The sequence below is a fragment of the Aplidium turbinatum genome, chromosome 10 (assembly GCF_918807975.1).
Source record: "Aplidium turbinatum chromosome 10, kaAplTurb1.1, whole genome shotgun sequence".
NCBI lineage: Eukaryota > Metazoa > Chordata > Ascidiacea > Aplousobranchia > Polyclinidae > Aplidium > Aplidium turbinatum.
In genome coordinates, this window is record NC_137481.1 from 17,638,134 (window position 1) to 17,663,765 (window position 25,632).

Consider the following 25,632-nt stretch of genomic DNA (forward strand, 5'->3'; position numbering starts at 1 on the left):
CAGCACAAAATTAAGCAGTAAACTGTGCCTCCCAAATGCCAACGAAAAACTACATGCGCCCATCTACACCGGGAAAGAAAAGTGGTAAAAGAACATAATAAGCTTTTAGCATTTGTGCATTGTTATATTTAGATATTTTATCGTAAGCCTACAGTCAGTAGCGTAGCCAGGAATTTTGAAAGGGGGGGGGGGGGGGGGGGGTGACGACCCAGCGACGGGGAGTCTAGGGGACCTCCCCCAGAAAATTTTGAAAAATTACTTTTAATTTGGTGCATTCTGAGAGCAGTTTCAACAAAAATGTGGGTATGAATATTCCTGTGCAATGGTGCTGTCCGGTGGCATGGCAAAAGGATAAGATCATGTTTTCTTCGGCATTTTTTGGAAATAAAGCCAAGTCTCTATGGGATGTTTGAATGTTTGGTATTGGCAAAACTCGCTCTTTTAATGCAGTTTTGTTTAAAATTAGGAAATTTTTTTAGACTGAAAGCATCATTCTCAATGTCGTGACGTCACATGCGTGCCAAAAGGGGGCTGTAACCCCTAACCCCCCCCTCTTTGGCTACGCCACTGCGTAGGCTACAGTGCACTCGAAATGGTGCTTCTATAGCATGAAGACTACAGTACCTCTTGTTTAGACTATGCAGATTGCAGAGTGAAGTTTACACTTAGTTTCGTGTAGAAGCGAATTTTGTAATTTGTCATTTTAAAACGAAAAAAAGTGCACTGTTCTGAGGTAAAAGTATTGCTTCCATTACACAATCTTCCATGTCCATTTATATTTCAATTTTATTTCTAGACAACATTAATCTGAACTAGCCAAGAGACATGCAAACCAGTCAAGAAAAATGATTTGCAAACAATTAAGAGCATCATAGCATTATTGCACTATAAGCACCCAGTTCCTTGCCGTAATAATGCTCTAGGCCCATGGCTCGAGTTGTCATACTGCTACTGTATGTGGCAATCCGGTGAGAACATAAGTGAAAACAGGGCTGGGCCTTATGTCAAATATCTAGCAAAATAATTAATTTTTGCAAAATTATTTGTTTACAATACGTCATTTTTAGAAAGATGAGGAGGTCCCTGAAAATCTGTGGTGGGTCAACTCGTGACCAATGTGTCATAGGTTTGCCATTCCTGGGCTACGGTATTCTTGCCAAAAAAGGCAATTATAAAATTACCATAGGCCAAAGAGTTCCGGAACAGCCGCAGGATTGATGATGACTAGGGCGAATTTTAGGTAACCTAAACAACTCAAAAAGGTGACTTTAATTTTGCAAATAAGTAACCAAAAAGAACTTTATTCAACAAAAACAAAAAAAGCGAAAAAAAAGCCGTTAGCGCTAACAGAATGCATTGTTTTCATTTTTACCCACATGTCCTTTCCTGCGATTCCAGAAAAAAAAGAGATAGAAACAAACAAACATTACATGTAGTGCACCACCGCATTTCTGTAGACAAAGGTCAATCAAACACTTTAGCTGTTGCAGAGAAAACAAGTGACTAATTATAGTTAACACAATTTGTTTCATCGAAAACATTACTTAATGTTTACGTATTTTCGGGAATACAAGCGATACGAACAAGCATGGGCTTGTGCACACCTAAAATATGTACCGTACTAAAAGATGTATTTAAAAGTCTTGGCATTACATACATTGCAAATTTATCTCTCCAGTAGCAATGAAAGATAAAAAAAACAGGGGAATTAGGCAAAACAATATGCAAAAAAAGTGACCTAACAAGTGAAAAGTAACCTAAAAGCACAAACAGTGACTTTTGGTAACTTTACAACTTCTTAAATATTGACCCCACAACCATGAAATTTTGGTTCTGCATTTCTTTAGGGCAGGGGTGTGCAACGTGCAGCCGCGGGCCAAATGCGGCCCGCAAAGAAAAATTGTGCGGCCGCGAAGATGTGCCAGTTTTGAATTGTGTGCGGCCCGCGAAACGTGTTTATAATTTAATTTAGTCTAGTAGTCTACGTGCGAACAATTCATTGTAGAGTGGATTATTGTACATTTCCACCTTCTGTTATCCATTTTAGAAATCTCCCACCGGCGACGGCTAATCCGATTGTATTTAATTATTTGGAACGTCAGTAGATCAGAGGCACGGAATTGCACAGAGAATAGCTCAAACTATGAAACTGTATTCTGACGATAATTTTGTGAAGCAGTGTCTTATCGATGCCGCAGAAGAAACGTGCCCTAAAATGAAGAGTGAGTTCGAGAAAATAAGTCTGTCACGGTGGACGATAGCGAGGCGTATCGATGATCTTGCCAGTGATATTAGTGACACTCTCAGGGATAAGGTGAAGAACTTTGTTTCATGGAGTTTTGCGATCGATGAAAGTACGGACCAGAAGGACACGGCACAGTAGGCCTTATTGGCAAAAGGAGTGGACAAAGACTTGAACGAAAGGGAAGAGCTTCTGTCATTACAGTCAATGAAGGGCACGACAACTGGTGCTGACATCTTTACTGAAGTAGTTGATGCTTTTGACAAGTTTGAATTGGACTTGTCCAGCTTATGCGGAATCGCAACTGGTGGTGCTCGATCCATGCCCAGAACTGGCATCGGATTCATAGGTCTATTGAAGTCTGCCTTGAGAGAGAGTAAAATCGATGATGACAAAGCAATTTTTCATTGTAGCATTCACCAGCAAAACCTGTGCGCAAAACCCTTGAAGTTCAAACACGTCTTGAGCCCGGTTATTAAGGCAGTAATTTCATTCGAGCACGAGGGCTCAACCATCGTCAGTTTCAAAAGTTTCTGGATGATCTCAACACGACACATAAAGATCTACTTTACTTTTCCGAGGTGCGTTGGTTAAGCAAAGGCTGCATGTTGCAACGATTTTACGAACTGCGGAAAGAAGTCATCAATTTTTTGATTTTTACCAAAAACATCTCTACCAAGATGACTTTTCACATTCGAAAAAATTCATGGCTTCAAAAATGGCTCTTTTTAGCTCAACATATTTGTGCGAACAATTTTTTTCTAAAATGGGCGTCGTAAAATCGCCCTATCGATCGGTTCTGACAGACAAACACTTGGAAAATGGACTTCGAATTGCGAGCACTTCCATTAAAGTAAATTTGGAAAAAGTCGTCGGGAAAAGAAGCCAGCTTTAAATTTCTCACTGAATTCGTAGTCGGTGTGACAATACATTTGAATAGCAGTTTTCTTCAAAAATTTATGCGTCTTAACTTAATATTTCTGCAAGGAGATCACCTATAATAATGCCATAAGATCAATAACAAAAATAAACTACTTTTTTGTGCCTGCAACTACTAGAAATCATATGTTAAATAAACGTGCGGCCCGCGGTTTCACCCAGATATTTATATATGGCTCTCCTTTAATAAAGGTTGCACACCCCTGCTTTGGGAATTGGTACCAAAAAAAAGTAACTTTAGTGACAAAAAATCGCCCTAGTGATGACCAAACACCGACACGACCATGGCTGATTCTCGGTAAAAGGATACTGCAACGGTTTTACCATGATTGTTCAATGTAAGCAAACCAGCAATTTTAACGGAGAATTCAAATTTGTCAACTCGAAATTAGCCTTGAAGTACAACTTATACGAATAAATTTGTAAATCTTACCAAGGACATGAAAATAACCGATCACTAATGCTCGGGCGGTTAACTTTACGGTTAAATACGTAAGTTAACTAATTTTGGATGTATTCAATCAATAATAATTCCAAAAGATTTTCAAAGAGTTGTAGAACGGTAAGCCTCGACAAAAAAACAAACAAACAAAACTAGACAAAAACAAACAAAAATAACACCAACATAGACCTCACACACAGCGAAGAACCAAGAATTTTGGAAGCTTTTCATACAAGAAGCAGTCAATGCTTGAAATCAAGTACAATAATGAAAAAAGAAGCCTTGATTCTTAAGGCTCACATTTTTTTTATAATGAGATCTCTGCAAAAAATGCTGGAAGTATTTACATTGTGGCGAAAAGCAACAGTTTTCCGAAATAAAACATTCGAAACTGTGTTGTGCCCTATAAACTTATTCAAGTTAGCATTTTGAAATGAAGTGTTGAAAGAAAAGTAAGTGGTTGGGTTGTTATGACCGAGTGAGACAGAATGGCTGACACGTGCGGTCTCACACAACCATGACATTGACGTCTAATCATGCAGAAAAAATGCCTTGGTCTCGCTAATATAAGCCTGGACCAGACGAACAAAGCGAGTCGTGATTTGTGTTGTGTTTGCGATGAGGTAGACAGAAAACTGACGAGTTTTTTAATCTCGCTGAGGAACTGCAGGCTGTAGTAGTTACTTCAGTCAGACCAAGTCAATCTTTTTGCGTTGGTTAAAACTGTGGTTGATCGCATTATCCGAGTGATAAATTGAGCATGTAGAAAAGTTGGAGAGTGTAAGCGTAGTTAAACTCAACTGCTCTGGTCAATTATGTAAATGTTCATAGTGCTTAAAGGTGGTAGAGTTTATTTGCTTTGTAAACGAATAAGGTTTAGTTTGACTTGGCATTCGAACTTTCTTTGCCAATGCTGCAAAAATAACTGAAATTGCCTTTTAAGCAGAAGGAAAGGTGCAATTTCTATAAGTCCTAAAGACCATGGTATGCAAGTAATTTTTCTTATCTTCTGTAAAGTTATATAGATATAATCTGCCATAACAGTAGCAATTGAAGTCCCTATTACTATGCTACACGCGGTAACAAATATACAGGTTGTTGTAATCCAAATGTCCTATTATGGTACAAACAGTTGTATCTACACATCAAGGTAAGACTATAGAGTTTTCACTATTATCTGAAGGTTTCCATTGCATCGCGAGTGGTAATAATGTAAGAATTGTTGCACCATATTAGGATAGTAAACGTTCAGAGATGCTTAAAGTCGTTGCACTTCCTTTACTGTACAATTACATTCATCACGCCATCAATATATAAACTGACTTTCTTTCTATAGCTCCATTCAGATAAATTCCAAACTCCATTTCAAATATACTCGCGTTTTTAGGTAAAGCTTTCAGCATAACTGGTAGTGGCTAGTGGTATGCCATTATGCACAAACATACTAGCTACATTATTTCGACTTTTTCTGCTTAACCGATGCTTTCTCTTGGAATAAACAAATCGCTCTGTTGACCAATGTTGTGCTGTAACAAGAACAAGCACTGCAGTTACTGCTTGCAAGCTCTGTTGCAAATCAATTGTGTATTCTGAAGTTTTACAAACATGTCTGCAACTTAAGCAAAGTAACGTTTTATTTTTCAGATTTTCAGGGTGCACTTTTTTGCTTTAACAAGAAAAGATAGTGCTTCTGGCGTTGGTTTGTTTTTTTGCGGCGTTGATAGATTGCTGCTGAGAGATTATTCCAATATTTATCGACATTGAAGAACAAATTCAGAGAAAAACTTTGAATCGTCTGATGCTCATGTGAAATCGGCTTAAAGTTATTTTGGACAGTTACGTAGCCATCAGGAGTTAAAGTTGAAATTTAAACTTCACTCCCTGAAATGAAGCAGATGTTTTTTATTTTAATTTCTTACATTTTGGGTGAGTCATGTTGCAGCGAAATTAAAAATTCAATTTTTTTTTTCTGTCAATTTTAATCAGAATAGAATTTTTTTTTATTTTGACAGTTTTATTGATGCTATTTTTTTCATTTAAATTCTAAATTTAAATACTTTTTATCGCAATTTAGTTAGATACAAATTCATTGCAATAAGCCGCACAAGCAGGCCACCTTCACACTTGCTCAAGTTTGTACCGTGTTCTGCAATACTTCCACTTTCATAACATTCACATTGTGATATCGCATGTTCAGCAAGACGAAAATCTTGATAAAAATGTAGAAATGCCAATGTATAACAAGATTTGACTTTTTCTTGTTTTAAAATTTATATAGCATAGATCTACATGTGATTGCAGCCTTGATATTTTTGTCCCTTACTGAGCATTGAGCAACCTCCGCAATCATGATTAATTCACGTTACTCTTTATACGAAAGCCATACCTTGACGTGGGCGGAAATAAAAGTAGCCTAATATAGCTTGCCCACGCAATGTTTGCACTAGAGCTAAAAGATATGGCTAGTTCATTGTCAATTCACCAACAAAATTTTTGCTTGATAACCTGATAAACAGCTTCATCAATCGTAGTTTGCTTTTTACTTGGTAGGTTACTAACCCTAACTAAAGCAAGAAAACGTGGTTGGGCAAACGACTATTTTTATGAATCAAAATACAAAAGTTTGGTGATCTCATCTTCGAAAAGTTTGATACATTTGACGTTTTGGTGGTACAGCCTTATATCGACATAAGCATTTTGACAATGAGTTTCCAAAAAATGATTGCTACTGATGCTGTTTTCATGTAACAAAGTTCTACAGCAATTTGTCTTAAACTCTGTACTTAAAATTATTGATACATGCTAATTTTTAAACGTTGCTATTTTGTTGCAATTTACAATTCAGGTTTCTACTCGGCTGTGAATGGCCAGCAATGCGGCCGTTATAGTTGCCATGGTGATGTGGGAAATTTAGCAGCCGGTCGAGTCATAACTTCCTCAAGCACTTGTGGCCAAGTCGAAGGTGAATTCTTCTGTGACCCTGGATCTGCATCGTGCTCTTCGCCGGTGTGCAGACGCTGCAAAGCCGGTCGACAGGGCCATGCACACCCGAGCTTTCACATGATCGATTCGCCCTTCTTTCATCCTCGGACCTGGTGGCAATCTGCAGGCGAAGATGACGAAGTTACACTGACTTTCAATTTGGAAACAACCTTTTACTTTACTCACTTGATAATGCTATTTCGCAGTCCAAGGCCAGGAGCCATGACCATTGAAAGATCAATAGATTTTGGACAAACATGGACGGTGTGTATCAAAGTTTTTGCCTAACCAATCATTCGGTACCGTACCTTGCTCAACTTCATGTGAATTCAAAATTATTCTTACAATCACAGTAAAAGTGTAACAATCAGCCAACTGATGATGTATTTAAGCTTTATTTTGCAAGCTGAAGTGCTGTCGCAAAACATTGTGAAATATTTATGGGCAGATTTACCAAAGATATTCAAGGAATTGCACTTCGACGTTTGGGATGGATGATGATGAAGATGTGGAAGGTGGGAAATGCACTTCTCGTTACTCTGACGCTGTTCCGTGTCATAAAGGAGAGGTTAGTTATCAACGGTTTATCATAAGTGACAAGTGTAACTTTTATCATACAGTGTTAAAAGTCAAGATGAGCTTTTTCGATAAGGATTTTTAAGCATACTTTTCATGTCACTAATTAAGCTCTTCCAGAGAGAAGAAATAGTATCTTTTTTGTTGGGTAAATTAACATTTTTGTTGCTTTTAAGTACAGTAATATTTCACGGCAAGGTTAGGCAAACGGTAAATATCTCAATTTTGATCCCTTGCAGCTTCTGGTGACGTATCTGCCTCCTAAAAGCAGCTGTCAAAACAGTAGTCGGTGGTTTCAAATCAACCTAAATAGGAGAATGGAAGTGTACTTGTCCATACACTTCCTGCTCGTAAATAATCTTGCATTTTTCGATCTTCGGTGTGAACAAGAGCTTTTACACATTTGTAAATTGTTGACGTAATAAAAGGCTGCTCAAGTATTGGGATTGAGGTATTGTCGCTTCGTTCGTAGTAGGCCATCATCAAAAGTAGCATCGTTTTTTTGTTTTCGCAACGTATATTGAATGAAACCGTTGACCAGACGTTCAATCTCATTGTTGAACGTATTTTGGGTGAAGCTTAAAAAAATCACTGCAAAAATATCAAAATAAATTTGACTGAACGTTTGTTTTGTGATCTTGATACCTTGTTGGGTTATATCAAAAACTTGTAAAAAATGACACTGAGCCATGTTCTTGCTTGGCACTCAGCAAAGGAATATATTCAGATGAATAATGAACAAGGCTGCGCCTCTATGCAGCTGCATCAATACTATCTGCTTCGTAAAGCGCTGAGAGCAACCCGTATTTGTGCGAGACACAGCGTTATGTAAAAATGCATATTATTATTACCGTACGTATCTTTAGTAGCCTACATGTGCCGTTCGTTGGTTCAAAATTTTGTTCTGCCTGGTAGACCATTGCAAAAGTATTGTCACTGACTGAAGAATGATATTGATAGCCGGTAGCGTTGACAGGGGGTCCAGGAGGTACTTTTGGACCCTGACCCGGGATGATTTTAGGGGCCAGTAACCTTTCTAAGGGGCTCAGGAACTTGAAAAAACCACAGCATCATTTTTAAATATAGAGCGTTTCTCTTAGCAGTGTCTTGACTTGGTGCCCAAGAACTTCTTTGGTACCGGGCCCAAAGGCCTGCTGATGGGCAGGTACCGTAGTTACTTTTATTTTCTTTGTCGCCATAGACTTGTTTTGTTACATCTAGAACAGGGGTTCCCAACCTTTTTTACACCGTGGCCCCCTTTGAAAATTTAGAAAAATCAATGGCCCCCTTACTTTTTTCAACCTTTTGAAAAAATTAAGAAACATCATTTTAATTAAAAAACTTGTTTATACACTGTATTAACCATATATTATTATTTTTGAAACAACTGGAAATTAAAGACCATTTCATGAAGATTTGGGCAAAATAGAGTAGTATTTTTATTAAATTTTAATTTATTTCTTTTGTTATACTGTATAGTGTTGGAGTGGACTTAGAGATGATGAATTAAAAAAATTATTATTTTTTAATTGTTTCCATGGCCCCCTTGAAAAAGGCTCATGGCCCACTAGGGGGCCATGGCCCCCAGTTTGGGAACCCCTGATCTAGAAAATCCCATAGTTGTGATTGACACAGGGCTACGTCAAATAAAATTAACCACTTTTTGGATGAAACTTGAAAAGACTATTTTCTGTTCCCCGTGTGCTGACTCTCATGCACTGACAATCTGTGTGGTTTCTGCATTCATGTTTTGGCTGGAAAACTACAAATGGTTTAATTGTTTTATTGAAGGTCACATTTCAATTAAGTGAAATTCTGCATTTCATATTAGTTAATTATCATTTGGAATAATAGTCGTTACAATATGGCCAAGTAGCCAATGGGTCAAACCTCAGAGTAATTGTGTTGATTCTGTGTCATGTCAATGAGATGGTCAGTGTCATTCTGATCAAACACAAAATTTTAAGCAGGAGAAGTGACCACTGACCAAGGCTAAAATAGATAAAATCTAATTAAGTTTTAGATTGAGATACCATCAACAGTACATGATTTAGAGCCTACATGTTCATAGGGATGGGCTAGGTTTAATATTGTTGACGTAAGATACTTTCATGAAGACAATGAGTAAAATCAGCAATATAAAGAATAAACCTGCCAATTCAAAGACTTTAAGTGGGTGGATGTGTTAGTACCGTTGGTACGTAATCCAAAATAGTTATTACACGTTGGCCACTACACCTGTCAATCTTGATGATGTTATTTGTCGGTTAAAACTGATAGCGCAACACTCGCAGACCATAGGCCCATCTCCAAATCGAACTGCAGTTCGTTGTTGAGAATAGGTTTAAAGCTTTTAGTTCTCTTATTTATTTCTTTTCTCCACCATGTTTCCCTAATGCCTTTGATCTTGTTCTCTCTGTATCCACGTGAGAAAATGTTCCTAAGAATAGTAGTCCATTGATTACGATTCGGTAAGCATTGTCTGGCACACCTTAAAACTGTTCTTCGCCTGCAGCCCTAAACCCCCCAGCTCAGGCCATGATGATACTGAATCATATAGACTAGGACTAGGCTACAATGCTAAACGATAGTGATTAATATCAGGAGTTATAGAAACTCGCCTTCGGCAAATGCATCGTATGGTGTCCCAGCTGTTTCAATACGAGTATTGATGAAAGCAAACAGCTTTGCAATTAATTTTGAATCCAAGTAAAAAAAAATATTGCAAGGCTTTTTACATAATCGCACTTGCTTCTGTGATTTAATACCGACGTAGCGTTTGTTCAACATTGACCTTTTTCATTGGGTTAAGTAAGTTTACTTTGGGATATGGTACCCGGTACCCTAAACCATGCAAAAACATTAGGCTAGAAAGAAAATAAATTAACCGTTTAGTGGGCCATGTGCATTCATGTAGTCGGCCTACGTTAAAATTGTGCGATTAGGAGATAAGAACCGCGGTTATCAAACCAAGCCGCAATGCAAACAAACATTTAATTGACCGTTATGTCCAGGAGAACAGAGAGCTTGTAAATTTGAGAAGTTGAAGACGCATTTAAAAGACAGAACAACAATTTTGGAAAGTTTAACGTATAAGCTTGTGAACATTATCATAACGTTTAGCCTATACCCGGCAACTCGATAATTTTCAGTGAGAAGTGCATTTATTTATGTTTTAAGTACAGTGTATATCACAATTGTAGCCTAACACTATTGTATGAGTATAAATAGTGGAAAATATTATTATAGTGCGACAATTTAAAAACTTCATGTTTGAGTAAAGTTATTTTAGCATTATGTTTTGTTGCAATGTTTATAGTCATCAAATATAAACTTCTTTTGACGTCGTGTACGAGGTTATGACGTCACAAAGACAAACTGGCAAACCCTTATCTCAATCTAAATGTTAGCTATGATTTTGTTCACGCCACTGTATGATCCCTTGATTTTTACACGAGATGCTTCAGTGATTTTTTCATATTTTAAGCAGAGAACCAAGTTTCAATGAGTTACCGTTGGTTTATTTAAACACAGGTTATATACCGAGTCCTCAATCCTTCTACTCTTATTGATGATCCATACAGTGATCAAGCTCGTCATCTTCTCAAGATCACCAACCTCCGAATCCGGATGTGGGACCCTCAACTATGTCCTTCATGCTCAAACGCTAACATCACAGATTCTCGCGCTAAGTCTCCAGTTTTCGGTTCTCAAGGACAAAATAAAGAAGAAAAGATTGAGAAAGATCATTCATCCCGATTTTTCACTAAATTTGCTATCTATGATTTAATCATTCGTGGAACATGCTTCTGCAACGGCCACGCGGACACATGTGTTCCCATCCATAAAGACATGGAGGAGCCTAGCGATCAAGAGCAAAACGTGGTAAGCTTGTTCAATTTTCCGTTTAAATGAATTGTTGTTGATTGTACTTTTTGAAATGAACCGATGCTCTTCAGTCAAGAAAATTTGTTGATGAAGTTTGAACTTTTGTTAAAGTTTTATAGTCTAAGACAGATTAAAAACAAAATTGAGTTCATACTTTAGCACATATAATATTTATTGCTTTACATAAATAAACAACTTTCTAACTCAGTAAATATGCTCGATGTTTGCTTTAGGGTTAATCTGGTTTTAAATGAAACCGCAACTCGGTCACGCCAATAGAGTTGTAGTCATGGGCGCCGATCGCTCTCTAAGATTGGTGGGGACATTTACTAGGAAAGAAAGAGCAGACGAGCGAAGCGAGCTGAAAGATTGGGGTCTGTTCAACAAACAAACAAATAGGCCTACAGTAGATAGGCTACAAGTCTAATGCGATGTATTTTAATTGTCAGTGTCAGCATTGGACAGCAGAAGTCCAAACACTGCAACTCGGCAACGAGTCTCCGGCGAATTAAAAACGAAGTCCTTGGTTGATCCTTGGCTTGTAATGAAGGTTGATCGAATTCAAAACTTTATTGTGCACATAGCAGACCATTGCATGATTTGGCCGTTTCTGTGTCATGGTAGATCGTAACAAAGTTTTGATACGTCGCAAAGTTGAAAATGAGCGTTCAGCTGAACACGAGCGGGCTGGTGATATGAGCAAAAGTTCCACTTGCGGAAACATTTGCCCAACAGCGGATGGTATCTTCTTGAATATCATTCGAAAATCTTGTGCAAGGGACTCTGTGTCAAAGAACTGAAGATAATCGTCTCCCAAATGTGATTGTAGCTTTCCACTAAAGAGTGATTCTTGTAGAATTTTGTAGTGCTCAAGATCGGTCGACTTGAAATAGTCAGTGAGATTTTGCTGCGAGCTGTCAATGACTGCAAAATACTCTGACCGATCGATCTTGAAGTTTAGGAGGTTGACCAATGACCATGGCCAATGTCCATACTGAAGACGATTTGGAACGTGACAAGTCTTTTAAAAATTGGGTAGGGTAAGAGTTTTTTCAATTGAAAAAAAGCTGCCTGCCAGCCTTCCAACTGCTGATTTTCCTACATACAATTTTTTGCCAAACCGGTAAAGACATTTCAGCAGCTCTTAACCTCAATGTAATAATAACTGAAAAAATAGCTTTTTTCTTATACAAAAGTAACACAAGCTACACTTACTGCACTACATGCTTGTACGACTCTTTCAAAGTAATTCTAAAACTCTGCACTGTGTGGCCCTGCCGTAACCAAATTAAATACAATTTGCGAGTTACACCAGGGTTTCTCTGCCTAAGAAAACATTTCTACTACGGTTGGGGCTTCCTCGCATAAAACAAAAATGTTGTCCCCTCCTTTCAATATATTTTAAACGTTTGACTGGTAAAATTGTGACATTCGGGTAATATTTTCCCTTTTACGTTACAAAAATAATGTAAAAAGATGATGGGGACATGTAACAAGATGGTGGGGACATGTAAAAAGATGGTGGGGACATGTCCCCACTGTCCTATAGGGATCGGCGCCCGTGGTTGTAGTCATCGTCATGGAAATATGACACTTCTAGGCAACAAGAACAACACGCCGCAAGTCTTGCTTTCATTAGCTTGGCTGTGCACATTCAGCGTGTGAGATACTCATTAGTCAAACACATTCAAGCGTGGACAACTTGATTTTGACAACAAGTAGTTTTTTCTAAAAGTGTTTTGTTATGGCCTAAAAGGTTTTTAAAGATCTTCAGAAAGAGGAAACAAGCACAAAAGTGACAGATAGTTTCAATTCAGTAAGTTTGGTTGTTTCGACATCAAGTATCGTCTAAAAGTGATGAAGTCTCTGACTTTGTCAACCGGGCGATGGTCATGTGGCTGCTTTCGCTCGATTTTTTTTGCTTCATGTCACATGTTGCTAACCTTGACGTCATGTCACTCTTTAAGGTCATCGCGTCATTTCGTTTGTGCAGAACCCGTTTGTAGCGGTAAACAAGAACAGCAACAATGTTTGCCCGCTAAAAGCTGCTTTTTGCTGGTGGCTTTAGCGAAGTCTGTCTGTGTGTTAATTTTTACCAGTTATAAGAAAAGCACATTGAACAATTAAACAACGTCTTTGTCGAGAAGTGTTGACACTTACATCCAAGACAGCAATCTATAGACGTTGAATTAATGCAAAAATGACGGATATTGCTGTCTGGGATTTTGACGATACAATATCAAGTTTATTAGTTTTATCTAAAGCTTTCTTAGGCACATTTTGTTAACTTAAAAAAGAAAACGCAAATCTATTTGAGAGGAAAGCATTTTTTTAAACGTCATAAAAAATGTAGAAAGTTTTTTTCTACAACTTTTCCAGCACATCTTTTTTGAAGGAGTTAAAATACAAATTAACGCTTGTCAATAAATTATACAAAAAATAGCTCATTTAATCGTTGCACTTTATATTTTGCTGAAAATACATTTTGCATTTTTTAACGTATTGCTTCAGTTTCAACACATCTGGTGTTTTTGTTTGTTTGGTGTCTGTTTTTGTCAATGTGTTATCGAACTTTAAGTTAGCAATTTGTCAACTTTGTTGTGACCTTTAGTTTCTGATAAGAACATTTGAGCCAGGCCCTTTTGTGTTTATGACGCAAACCAGATTGAGAAAAGAATGGAATCTTGTACACAATTTGTTATGAGCTGTTACCAAAATTGGTCTACTCTTTGCGTCAACAAGTGCTCAACCTTTTTTAAGTTGCGTACTTTCTGACGCAAAAAAGGCTTTTCTAAGATTGATAAGAATTGTGTTTTCAGTTCATGTGTAATCTTTTGAACAGTGGCTGAATTGTCAGAGCAAGCTCGTGTCGACAAACAGCATTACAAATTATTATAAATTCACCTGCTGCCGCATGGCGATGTGCCGTTTGTAAAACTTTATGTTGCTACTAGGGATTGTAGATCATAGAGATGCGAAACGCTTTTGACTTATCCGCAACACTAGAAGGGTTACGTTTTTTTGTAATTTGCAAAATATTTTACTTTTTATGGGTTATATAAGAAGAGTGAAGTTGGTTTTAAAGTAATTTAAGGTTTTTAGTTGAAAGCAAGCCAGCAGTAAAGCGTAAAAAAATGTCAAATTGGCAATTGACCCTTCTAATGTTGAAGGAACAACGGAGTTGCGCGTCCCGTAATGTACCGTCCCTAGTTGCTACGTCCGTTTTTTGAACAAATGTTTTTTTAAAGATATTTTTGGTTCCAATACGTAAACAGCACCTGCTGTTGCCACTGCTCTTAATTTTGAAGCAACCTACGCCACGTCTTCGCAAATCCGTTTGCTGCGTCACTGAATCACTTGATTTGTTTTTGTATTTAACTCATTTCTGAGTTAACATTGAAATATTCCGATTCATTCCAGTTTAATCCTCTCTCACAGTTGGACTTCTTTGCATTTTGAATAGCAAATTGCTAGTGTCAGGATAATCTGGTACCCTGTCACAGTTTGGCATTAAGCCATGAGTCAACTTTACAAGATACCGCTGTAGCCTATTTACCAAGTCTGCAAATCTCACAGTAAGCTTTGAATAGGGGTGTAATGAAAAGGTTTAAGACCTTTCTTTGTGCCACTGCCTTGCAAATAATCTTTTCATCAACACGATAAGAAATTATGGCTACCTTGTATTTTCACGATGTTGTTTGACCTGCATTGTAGGATTTAAAAACTAAAACGTGAAGAAATTGGCGTCATCTGGTTTTTGTGGTCTACAAATAAAAGTTTTAAATTGCTAATTTTTGATAAACAAACCTTAATCTATCAACAATTATAAACAACGCACGCCCAAATAAATTGTCTTCTTGGTGACTATCAAACCAAAGTCACTTATTATGCAAAAAAAGTGTTTTTCTTGTTTTATCAGTTTTGTAATCGTAGTAAGCTTTTCATCTACCTTTGCATTTTAAGTAACCTGCAACAGTAAATAATTGTGGTTATTAATTGTTAATCGTTGCTAACTTGCAAAAATAATGAAAAAAAATCGCTGGCGTTTACCAATATACATTAGAGTAACTGTAGCTATGTGAGTCGTTCTAAGCAGTTTAAATGTCCAAATTATACAAGATTTTCTCTAGTTGTTATTAAACAGTTTGTAGCAAGCTTATGTGATGCTCATTATTTCACCTTTTCTTTGTATACAAAACATGGCAGACTTTCTCGACGTCGCTTCTAACATTTAATCCTGTAAACAAATTATACCATCAGTTGCTGCAACATCAGCGGCAAATAGTTTTCCATTAATCCAATGTTACAGATAGAAAGTTGAAATTACGTATGAAACAACTAAACCAGTGAAGTCACTTTCTATTTTTGACCACCACAATTGTTTTATTGACACTCCTTTAGATATTTGCATCAATTATATTAAAATGATTTGGCTTAATCAGAAAATAAAGTATCGCTTTGTTGCTGTGGTAAATTATTACAACCTCCATTGGTGATTGTTTGCCACCAGAGGACGTTTAAGGGTCCCTCAAAAGTACAAAGGAGTGTTCAGGAAAACGATATGAAGTATAAAATGGTAGAAATTAAAAATTTATGCATAAAACGTTTTTCCCAGCATGGTTTATCTACATTATCTATAACGTCGATTTAGGTGTAAATTTAAGCATGTTTAATATAACATATGTTAACGTGTAAACCAAGTATTGAAGCTGAATCAAAAACTCGAAACTCCTTGCAACGTTTGAAGTTGTTTTAGTGATTTTTTAAAACTATTAATTAAAAATGTTTAATTTTCTTTTTAAGAGTTAATTCTGCGATCAAACCTGATCTCTGCATGGTGAATTTTTGTTCTGGTCGAAACTAATGTTTCAATACACACAATTCGCAATTTCACAATGCAGAATATACTGTAGTATCGCTTTCAATATACAGCTTTTTATTGTAGAAAATTTAGGTGTTATTGAAATATTTGTAAACCTTTACACCCGATATCTCAAAAAGGAACTTTTTTACTTTCTAGTCGTCAACATTGTCCTTTTCGTAGGCTGTAACCAATCGGTCAATTATCACTCAGTCAATTTTCTGCAGTATATTGTGATAATATTGTTTTGAAAGCAGCATCATGTTTTTAACTGCATCTCTACTTTTAAAAAAATGCCATTGCTTTACATAAGCGGCAATGACATTTAAAACTTCAAAAATGTTTAGTAAAAGTTTCGAAATTAACTTAAAAAAGAACAAGTTGACTACTTTAAAAGAAATATATTTTTGGGCCAGTTTAGTATTTTTTACTGGTTTCAGCACCCTTGTTTAGTGTATTATTGTCCAGTCTATCATGTCCTTTGAAGACGTTGAATAATAATTCAAACAATGTAATAAGTTGTCGAACATTTAAATGCTTTCAGGTGCATGGAAAATGCATTTGCGAGCATAACACCGCAGGAGACCATTGCCAACGCTGCTTACCTTTGTACAGCGACGCACCTTGGAAACCAGGAAATGGAGATACGGGTGCCGCTAATCCTTGCAAACGTGAGTTTGCCGAAATATGAAAATGGAAAAAGTGGCTGCAAGTTGTTGCTTGACTTTAATGTTTCATTCGGACTTGTAGCTGAAAAGTTGTTATTTTTACTTTTTGGTATTTGATTGTGATTAGGAGTTTTTTGTATCACTATCAGGGCTCACTTATACTGTAAGTATAAGTATAGAAATCTAAAATAATGTGCCCTAAATCCAACTTTAAGAAATACGTTCAACTTCATTTTTTCTATAAAAATGATTGGTTGGTTGGTTGCAATCTAGTAAAATAAATTTTATAATATGTTAACAATTTTGCACCCTCCATTTGTAGTTAACCTGGTTTCTAAACCCTTTGAGGGGAAAAGTAAACGGGTTGCAAACAAAAGTGTTAAAATTTATTTGTTTCTATCAGGTTGCACTTGCCATGGTCATGCAGTCCGATGTAGTTTTGACTCAGTGATCTACAAATCGACAGGCAACAGGAGTGGAGGTGTATGCGAATGCATGCACAACACATTTGGAAGGCACTGCGAACAATGCAAGCCTGGTTATTTTAGAAGAGTTGATTCAGATCTTTCTGATCCCGATGTGTGCCAAGGTTTGTGCAGATTTCGCTCTTGACCAGAGGTGGAATAGTTTCTTTGTAGTACCGTACGTTGACATAAACGAAAATGAATAATGTTAAAAAATTAGGTTACAATGAATAAAAATGTTGACCAGGCGACTTTATGTGAAAATTCCTTGTTCTCTTTAAAAAAACAAAATCAGGATTAGATGCTTAGTGAGTAGTTTCATTTTGTATTTACTCCTTTATTTTGTTATCTTCAATCTGCAATCTAAGGTGAGAACTGCTTTCCATCTAGCGGCACTTTGTGAACGGAATAATAATTGACTGACAACACTTCATCAACAAGCGGAAAATTCACTCTGTCAATCTCGGTGACTGGGCTTGCGTCAGTGGTTTGAAGCCTCTACAAGTAGCCTACGCGAAACTGTTAGGATTAAGCTCTCAAAGAAGCTTTCCTTGTTCGAGGATAAATATTCCCACAACACAATCAAGCAATCAGTCTATCAATCAATTTATTTTACGTGTTTAACTCCTCTCAGTATCGTTCATGCATAATTTTGGGTTTTTACAGAATTTTTGAACAAACTTAGTAACAAGCAGGCGAGAATTAATACTTGACTATGGCTACATGTTATGTTTTTGTCGGCGAGCTTGTTTTTGTTAGTTTCAACCAGACAGTAAGTTGAAAGTAGTGCGAGCTTAGATTATTACAGTACTGTATAACTTTATAAACAACTGATTTTGTTTAGATTAGCAGTGATTGTATGGTTTCTATGTTTTGAAATTTCGGTGTTGCCTTGTTTGATTTTCTAAATATCTTATAGAATGTCTTTGTCATCCCGTCGGTACTTTGCAATTGGAAAATAAAGGTAGTTTTGGAGTGAATGTAAGCTGTGATGCAATTTCGGGACAATGCAGATGCAAACCAGGAGTAGGAGGAAGGAGATGTGATCGATGTATAAAAGGGTATTGGGGTTTCAGCGAAGAAGGTTGCATGGAATGTCTTTGTGGTCAATGCGAACAGGTTTGTTCAAGTCAGAATAACCTACATTGTGGGAGATAAATTGCAATCTCGTGGACCTGAGAAACAACAAAAGTAAGAATAACTCTAATTCAGAAAATCAGTCTTTTATACCTTGTTCAATATCCACAAACGTTAAATAGCACATTCATTAGGATAACACCACTACTAAAGCAGTATGCAAAAGGTCCATAAATTGTTCAGACATTACTTTTACCCGTTCTCACATTAAGTTTATGTTATAACTGAATGTTTTATGGTTTTAATAAATAAGCTCTGTAGAACAATTTTGACACGCTTAATCCATTTATAGCTGTAGTAGCTGTCAACTAAACAACAACTTGTCGTGCAACGTTATTTTGACGTTGTATGTATAAATAGTAAATTTTAATTTGATGACTGGTCAGACAAAAGATTAATTGTAGTTTAGTCTCAGTCTATGTACTTCCTCTTCTTGTTTACATTTTGACTCGAATGGTTTTACATGTGTGCACTTTGATTATAAAGTTTATGCAGTCTAATAATTGTTCGTTTGCGCCGAACTATGAGCTTCTACAAACTATTTATAACTTTTTTGCTTTTTTTAAACAGAAGTCTGGCGTTTGTTTGCCGGATTATGGCGACGAAACCATTTCGTTTGTCGATTTTGACGCAGAGGATTCCCCACCTGGTTATGACCTCACGAATTCCTGGATGGAGAGTGAAAGTGAAGATTTTTTACGACCTTTTGTCACTGCTACGGACGAACGGTAAGGAATGCCAAGCTTAAGCCCAGTTGAGCTTAAGTTCAGGTTGATAGCTGCAGTTTCCAAATAACTGTTTTTAGAGGGTTTACATGCTACAGTGAATATCTGTGTTTTTTTTATGGCGATGTAAGATACCTTGAATAAGGCGCATGCTTGATAAATACTTTGAAATGTTATAAATCACGATTTTTGTTTAAGGAACCCATATTAAAATTGTGGGGGCATTTTTATATTTAGCACGTATAGTAGGCCTATAGGCAGCGTTCGATAGTACGTTTGTTGCATAAATTAGTGGTGCGATACTGCTCAGCTTCGTAAGCGAAACACTGGTGCCTATGGCTGTCAATTCTTTGTTTTTGTCGGCTGCCAAAAAAACAAAAGTATTCTTGTTTGCAGAATAGGATTTCCACAACCGATTCGCAGATTTCCGGACGAAGGACGCGACATGCTTCCAGCATATCCCGCTGAACCGTTTGTTATTTCCCAGTCTTCTGATGGTTCACTCAATGCAGAGGATTCCTGGAAAGTAGCAGCATCGTGGCGACCAACAAGTGTGTAAAAATTTTCTCAAAAGTGTTCATGAAACGTTCTATTTTTTGTACCAGAAAGCTGAACATGTTATCAATGGGCATGTCGTAAACTTGTTTTTGTCATGTTACTACATGTACAATAAAAATTTTTCATTGACAGTGGAACTGCTGTGCATCTGTTTATTTTTGCATCATCTTTCCAGTATTTGTATACTGTAATTGCATAATTCCTATAATTCCTGTATTTGTATAATTGCACATACCCTCATTCCTATTACAGCATGCAATACAAGAACATAATAGGAACCAATTTTAACGTCTTTAACATCCTTTGGTCAGGCACCAAACATAAGCCTAGGAGAACTAGCGATGAAGACACCCACCATCAATAGACCATTGAATTGTGGCGTTTTTCACGCTCAGCAAGACTTTAAAAAGTTGAGTAATTCCATGCCTTGATGGCTGCTTGCAAAATACAACGTACGTCTCTACCACACAATTTGCTTTTAGGCTTGTGCAAATGTAAGGAAAAAACTCTCGGAGATCATCTATACTTTTGCACCATGGGCTACGATTATGGTATGTAACTATTCTTAAATATTATTTTCCTTTTCTCTATTTAGACTGAATTATACTTATATCAGCAAATATTGTGAATACTGAATACTTCAAATAAAGAAAACAACAAGTGTTGTCTCAACAAAGTTTTGAAACTCTTATTTTATTTCTCGGTCATTGATTGGAAAATAGTAAGCGCGCAACCGATTGAAGTTTAAGCGCGCAACCGATTGAAGTTTCAGATATTTCTCGAGGGTGATTAGAACAAGTCTGGGTTAATTTTTGAGACTGTTTCACCTAGTTATAAATTTTGCCATTGCATCTTCTTTTCACTTATGAGCTGTGCTGTGCTAAAGTAATCCGACAAGCATTGCTACATTAAAAGCAATAGAAGGGCGCAGCATTTGTAACTGTCTGTTGTCAGCTTAACAAGTAGTTTCTTTTTGCTGGTGTGGTTTTGTTTCGTAACTTAAAACTGCGAGCGCATATCGATTGAATTCGCAAAGGTGTGACATAGTTGCGGTCACGCAATATCGCATTGAGCTCATTATTAAATTCTTCATCAGAAATAACGTTATTAACGCAAGGTTTTTGTTGTATATCATTGTCATTTAACGTAAAAGTGACAAAAAACATTCAAGCTGAAATTTCTGGCTTTCCTTCAAGTGACACAAAGAAAGATGTGTTTCTGTAGCACCCGAGCGTGTTTGTTTGCCAACAATCTGTCTCGGCTCAGAGGTCGTCAGATTATCGATTTCGTGACATTTGATGGCGATAATGTATTGCCCGTGACACCGAAAAAAACTTGGATTTTAATACATTTTATCTATAGCATCTGATATCGTTAGAATGCAGTGTTTCGCGTGTAGGTGTATTGTGTGTATTAAACTTGCGTGTCAGAAAGTAACCCGAATACTGAAAAGTTTAGGTGTTCATCAGGACAATTATCGTTTCTAGCACTAGTTGCAACGTTCATCTGATGAAAGTGAAAGTAAAAGCAACAACAAACAAGTTGATTTATTGCTTCACAGACGTTTCGTGCACCATGACAATGCGCATCCTCAAAGCGAATAACATACAAAAATCCTCAGAGCGAATAACAATAAAATACAAAATTATATGTTGCTAGGTCCCATTGAAACAAATTGCTGTAGAAACGTCCCACCTCAGCGCGGAGGCGGTTGAGATTCAAAAGAGCCGCGTTGTTGAAAACAAAATGCTCCATTGTTCAATAAAAACTGTCGCGTCAGCACAAATGAAATTCCAGAAAATTTTCACATAACAGCAACTTCTGTGGAACACAGCCCACGCAAATAGTTCTGTAAACACACACTAAGAATAAAGGTTTTTTTTGTGTTAGCTTTGACCTGATTCAAAATTATTGATTGCAAATGTATTTTATTGTTGTTTTGTAGTAGGCTACAAAACATGTGTAACTTTTGTATCTGTAATTCATCTAGCAAAATGTGTTTTTTTACATTTATTTAACGTCTGCAGACGTTCTAAATATAAAAACAAAACTTAATAAAAAGACGCATTTCACTAGGTAGGGATGGTGTAAACAACTTTGACTTACTTCATAAAAAATATTTTTCTGAGTCCTTTTAAAAAGCATCGAATAATAATGCGTGAGGCGTAGGCGATCGAGAGCATACATAGCTGGAATGGCAATAGCAAGTTGTACAATACTGAAAATCACAATTAGGAACATATTATATTCTTTTATTTTTTCGTCATTAACGCTTCCGGAACGAAAAAGGTACCACTAACTACAGTAGTGGATATAGGCCGACCAGCACGTTAATGAATACGTAGCAAAACCTTGAAAGGTTTAAAACGTGCCTGAATAGTAGATAATGTACTAGGCTATACGTCTATAGTTAGCACAGCTACAAAACCCATTCCTTTATTATTGGAGTATTATTTTCATCGCAGCTCTGAAGCTTCGTGTGAAGGAAGCTGTAGATCTTGGCACTCATGCTACTCTTCTGGTCTCTGTCCGTCGTATCATCAAGCAAGGCAAAGTGAAGATTTATAAAGGGAAAATGGTGATGTACCCGGAGTCATGGACCGTCCTGGGCTGCACTTGCCCTGTGTTGATGCCAGGCACGGAGTTGTTATATTTGATTTGTAATCAGGCAGCACAATCTTGCCACTTCCGTTTGTTTGTTTTGCACTGTTTGAACGCAAATTCACAGAACATTTTGTCCACACATAGTTAATAGGAAAACTGCAGCAGATATGCGTCTTTAGTCTTTTTCCAGGCACACTGGTTTCATTAAAGAGAGATTTAAAAACTTTATACCCTAAGAGCAGGGCATACGTGACGGAGAAATTGCATTTGACGTATATTGGCCGTTAAAAATATTGCACCTGGAAAAAACAATATGGCCAGAAAACTCTTTTTAACCCAGACAGAAAATCATTCGTTTTTTACATTAATTCAACGTCAGCGAACGTTGAACCAACGTAAAAAACAGTTGGTTGTTGTCTAGGAATCAAGCGTGTTTTTCAGCTACATAAACCCCAAGTTTAGCCACTGAGTAAATGTTTTTTCTAAATGTGATCTAAGGGAAATATTGGAGATATATTGAGGAATCTGCTTCAGGTAAAGAATTATTACAAAAAAATTTTGGAAGCCCGAAAACAAATTTCATATTTGCGAACTTCACTGATCAAACAAAAGTTTCTTTGGAATACAATCCGACGAGGAGTAAGGAACACTTTAAAAAAATCAACAAACCTTGGAATTCTAGAAACTTCATTCCTGTGGGGCTAATTAAATAAATGCCTACTTGTCAACATATTGTATTGACATATGAGCATCATGAATCTTAGCATATAATTTATTTGTCCTTGAGGTTTTCAAAAAGAGCTTACTTTCACATTAAAATTACTTTCTTATTACGGTATCCAATAGTTTTTGCTTGTTTGTAGAAAAGCTAGTTCTTTGCTTTGGTTAGGCTACACGTCTACAGGCTGAAACTAAAAGTTAACTTTGAATTGATGTAACCAAAATTATTTTTTTAGCAATTACTTTATTGAACGAACTATTGTACTGGCATTCCAACATGTCAATTTGGAGTAAACAAAGAGACTTCTTAACAAGCTTTATTGAATTCACCAATGCAGACAAATTTATAACTATCGCTTTTCTTTTGTTCCGGTTTTCAAATCAAAAAATATTCAGATATTTACAAAATGGCTTGAAATTTTGTGTAAATTCATTTTCAATTCTTGCCCGTTTATCCATTTGACCTTTAAGACGACGTTGACTGCGGATCAATGCTTCACGGCAAGTCGAAAGCCCATTAAGAATCAGAGCTAGTGGTTGCTATTAACGACGGTGGTTGTTTTTTAGGACGCGACTATCTAGTCATGGGACACGAAGATGTTGCCAACGGTCGTTTGATGATCAATGTTGAAAGTGTAGTGCGCGACTGGTGGTTTGAAGGCAAAAGCATGTCGCGTTCGGTCAAGAAGTATTTTCGGAAGAAATGCGGCTATTGAACTACTCGTACAGTACAAGTGTACAGATGATGCTTTTCAATTCCGCTGTTATCTTCGTTGCTCAAACATTGCCAGCTGTCACTGTGATGTAATGCAAAACTGAAAAATGCTCTTGGAAATTTTTAATGTAGACGTTTAGTTTCAGCAGAAAACGTCTTTTCAATACTATCAGAGACACCAATGCTTTTGATAGACCAGTTTTTGAACGAATTGATTATCTCTTTTAAAAATAGCGAAAACATACTTGAAAATTTGTTTATCAACAAATATGTCGCATTTCGTCAATGGCTTCAATAAGCAAGTGTTGCATTGAAGTTACATTGTGTAACTTAATGTCAAACCAAAGTAGTAAGAGGTTATAAAGAAAAAAGATATCAGCTTTTGTCTTCAATTGCTGAAGTCAAGTGTTGAGGGCATGTTACATTCCGGCACCTTGCTAACAAAATCCGTGTTTTTTTATTGGTTCAACGTCTACCGATGTTGAAACCATGTGAAAAGGACAAACTTTGCGGACTGAGCGTTTATTACTATTGCCATGAAAGACACTGCCACGACCTTTCGTTTCAAGTATTAATTCCTTCTTGACAGCTGTTACGCTACCAGAAACCAGGGCTCAAAGGTGATCTCCATAAAAGTGACAGGTAAAGCTAAAATATTCTTAAACCAATTAAATATTATTGCCTCTGCATGTCGTTTTCGCTGCTCTTCGCTTTTAGCTACGTGCACGCTTTGTGTCATTTGCCCCCTTGTCCAGGTCATCCATTATTTGACAGATCAAGAGGAGGCTTTTGGAAGTTTACGAGACGTTTGATCGATGTAACATTTTAAAAGTTTTTTTCCCCCGCTAACCAAGTTTGAATGAATTCAAAATTTTGAAAAGTCCTTGCCTGGCCGAATGCGCAGGATGTTTCTGAACTTTACACCAACAGGCAGATGTATTGAAAAAATTGAATCTTTTACATTTTATTGAGCTGAGGAGTAATTATAAAACCTTACGTGGTCAATATCGATTTTTATGATCTATGACACAAAATGTTTATACAATATACAGGACAGTGAAAAAATAATACTCTAGAAGTTGATCGCTAAACAACCATAGGACACCCTCTCATGTGTTGTCGCTCTTGTTCAAAGTTTGGCCAAATGCTTAGCCATGAACATGCAATAGTCTAACATCCTTATTTGGGAACGAGTATTTAGCGAGTTATGTTTTTAGCGAGTTGGTATGTGGCCATTTTTCGGGCAGTTACTGTCAATTTGTAAGGAGAAACAACAACCGTCCACGTTTCTGTTCCTTCAAAGTGTAATATTTTCTACAACTTGAGTTTGCTCTTATGTGGTGTTGATGAGTGATGTAGCGTTTTTTGTTTTTGCTTTCAAAAATCCCCATCAGTTCCGTATGTCAACGTAGAGGGTATGTGTTGTGTTTTTACGTTTCATTTTCTTTGGGTTTTTTTATGTCGTTTTAAGTTCGTCATCATGAAAGTTTTCTGGATCAACTTTTGATGCGTTATTATGTTCTTATGTCTTATTCACCTTCAAAGTCTAAGAACGAATTTGTTGCTAATTTCACGTTGTGTCATTGTTGCTATTATTTATGTTTAATCAGTTGCTTTTATTGTTGTTACCCAGACAGCAAAATCCATCATTTTTACATTCTTACGTCTACAGACGTTGAATCAATGTAAAAATGATGGATTTTGTTGTTTGGGATAGTTCCTCTCGGGTTTAAACAATCCAATGCAACGCAGCGCATACTTTAAACAAACGCAACCAACAAATCTTAATTCTTTTTGTCACGTTAATTCAACGTTAGCAGACGTTGAATCGGCATAAAAAGAACGATTTTGCCAGTTGAGAAAGCTTTCTTACATTTTGTAATAAAAAAATCTTTTCATGCGCTCACTTTTATTGCTTTCATAAACCAAACGAAAAATCGTGTTACAGTTACGCAAAACAATTATCCCACATATTGTTTCAATGGGATTACAAAACAATTTACGACAGGGAAGACAGAATTGTGCAAGCCCACATCTCGGAACGTTATTTTAGGAAATTGTACTAATGATAAAAATCATGGCTGTGTAAAAATAAACGACAAACTTGCAAG

General features: G+C 36.8%; 1 protein-coding gene across 4 annotated transcripts; it reads left to right on the forward strand.

Moving 5' to 3' along the window:
- On the forward strand, positions 1 to 25,427 carry LOC145777948 (netrin-4-like). Of its 4 annotated transcripts, none has more exons than XM_082589313.1 (12): positions 1 to 84; positions 6,469 to 6,869; positions 7,054 to 7,173; positions 10,716 to 11,066; positions 16,475 to 16,601; positions 17,002 to 17,187; positions 17,982 to 18,181; positions 18,770 to 18,927; positions 19,321 to 19,475; positions 19,965 to 20,033; positions 21,948 to 22,118; positions 23,374 to 25,427. In XM_082589313.1, exons 1-12 carry the CDS (start codon positions 36 to 38, stop codon positions 23,520 to 23,522), a joined length of 2,136 nt encoding a protein of 711 aa, XP_082445439.1. In that variant the 5' UTR covers positions 1 to 35; the 3' UTR covers positions 23,523 to 25,427. The 4 variants fall into 4 exon arrangements, with proteins under 4 accessions (XP_082445439.1, XP_082445441.1, XP_082445442.1 ...); XM_082589315.1 differs by having other exon boundaries at positions 19,348 to 19,475; XM_082589314.1 differs by lacking the exon at positions 1 to 84 and adding an exon at positions 5,272 to 5,549.
- Positions 25,428 to 25,632: the final 205 nt, after the last annotated feature.

Bases quoted from the DNA above. Each gene is read 5' to 3' on its own strand.
- LOC145777948 (XM_082589313.1), top strand. From the start codon at position 36: ATGCCAACGAAAAACTACATGCGCCCATCTACACCGGGAAAGAAAAGT. The intron at 11,067-16,474 runs GTAAGCTTGTTC...AAATGCTTTCAG, and splicing joins GCGATCAAGAGCAAAACGTG to GTGCATGGAAAATGCATTTG. The intron at 18,182-18,769 runs GTTTGTTCAAGT...TTTTTTAAACAG, and splicing joins TTTGTGGTCAATGCGAACAG to AAGTCTGGCGTTTGTTTGCC.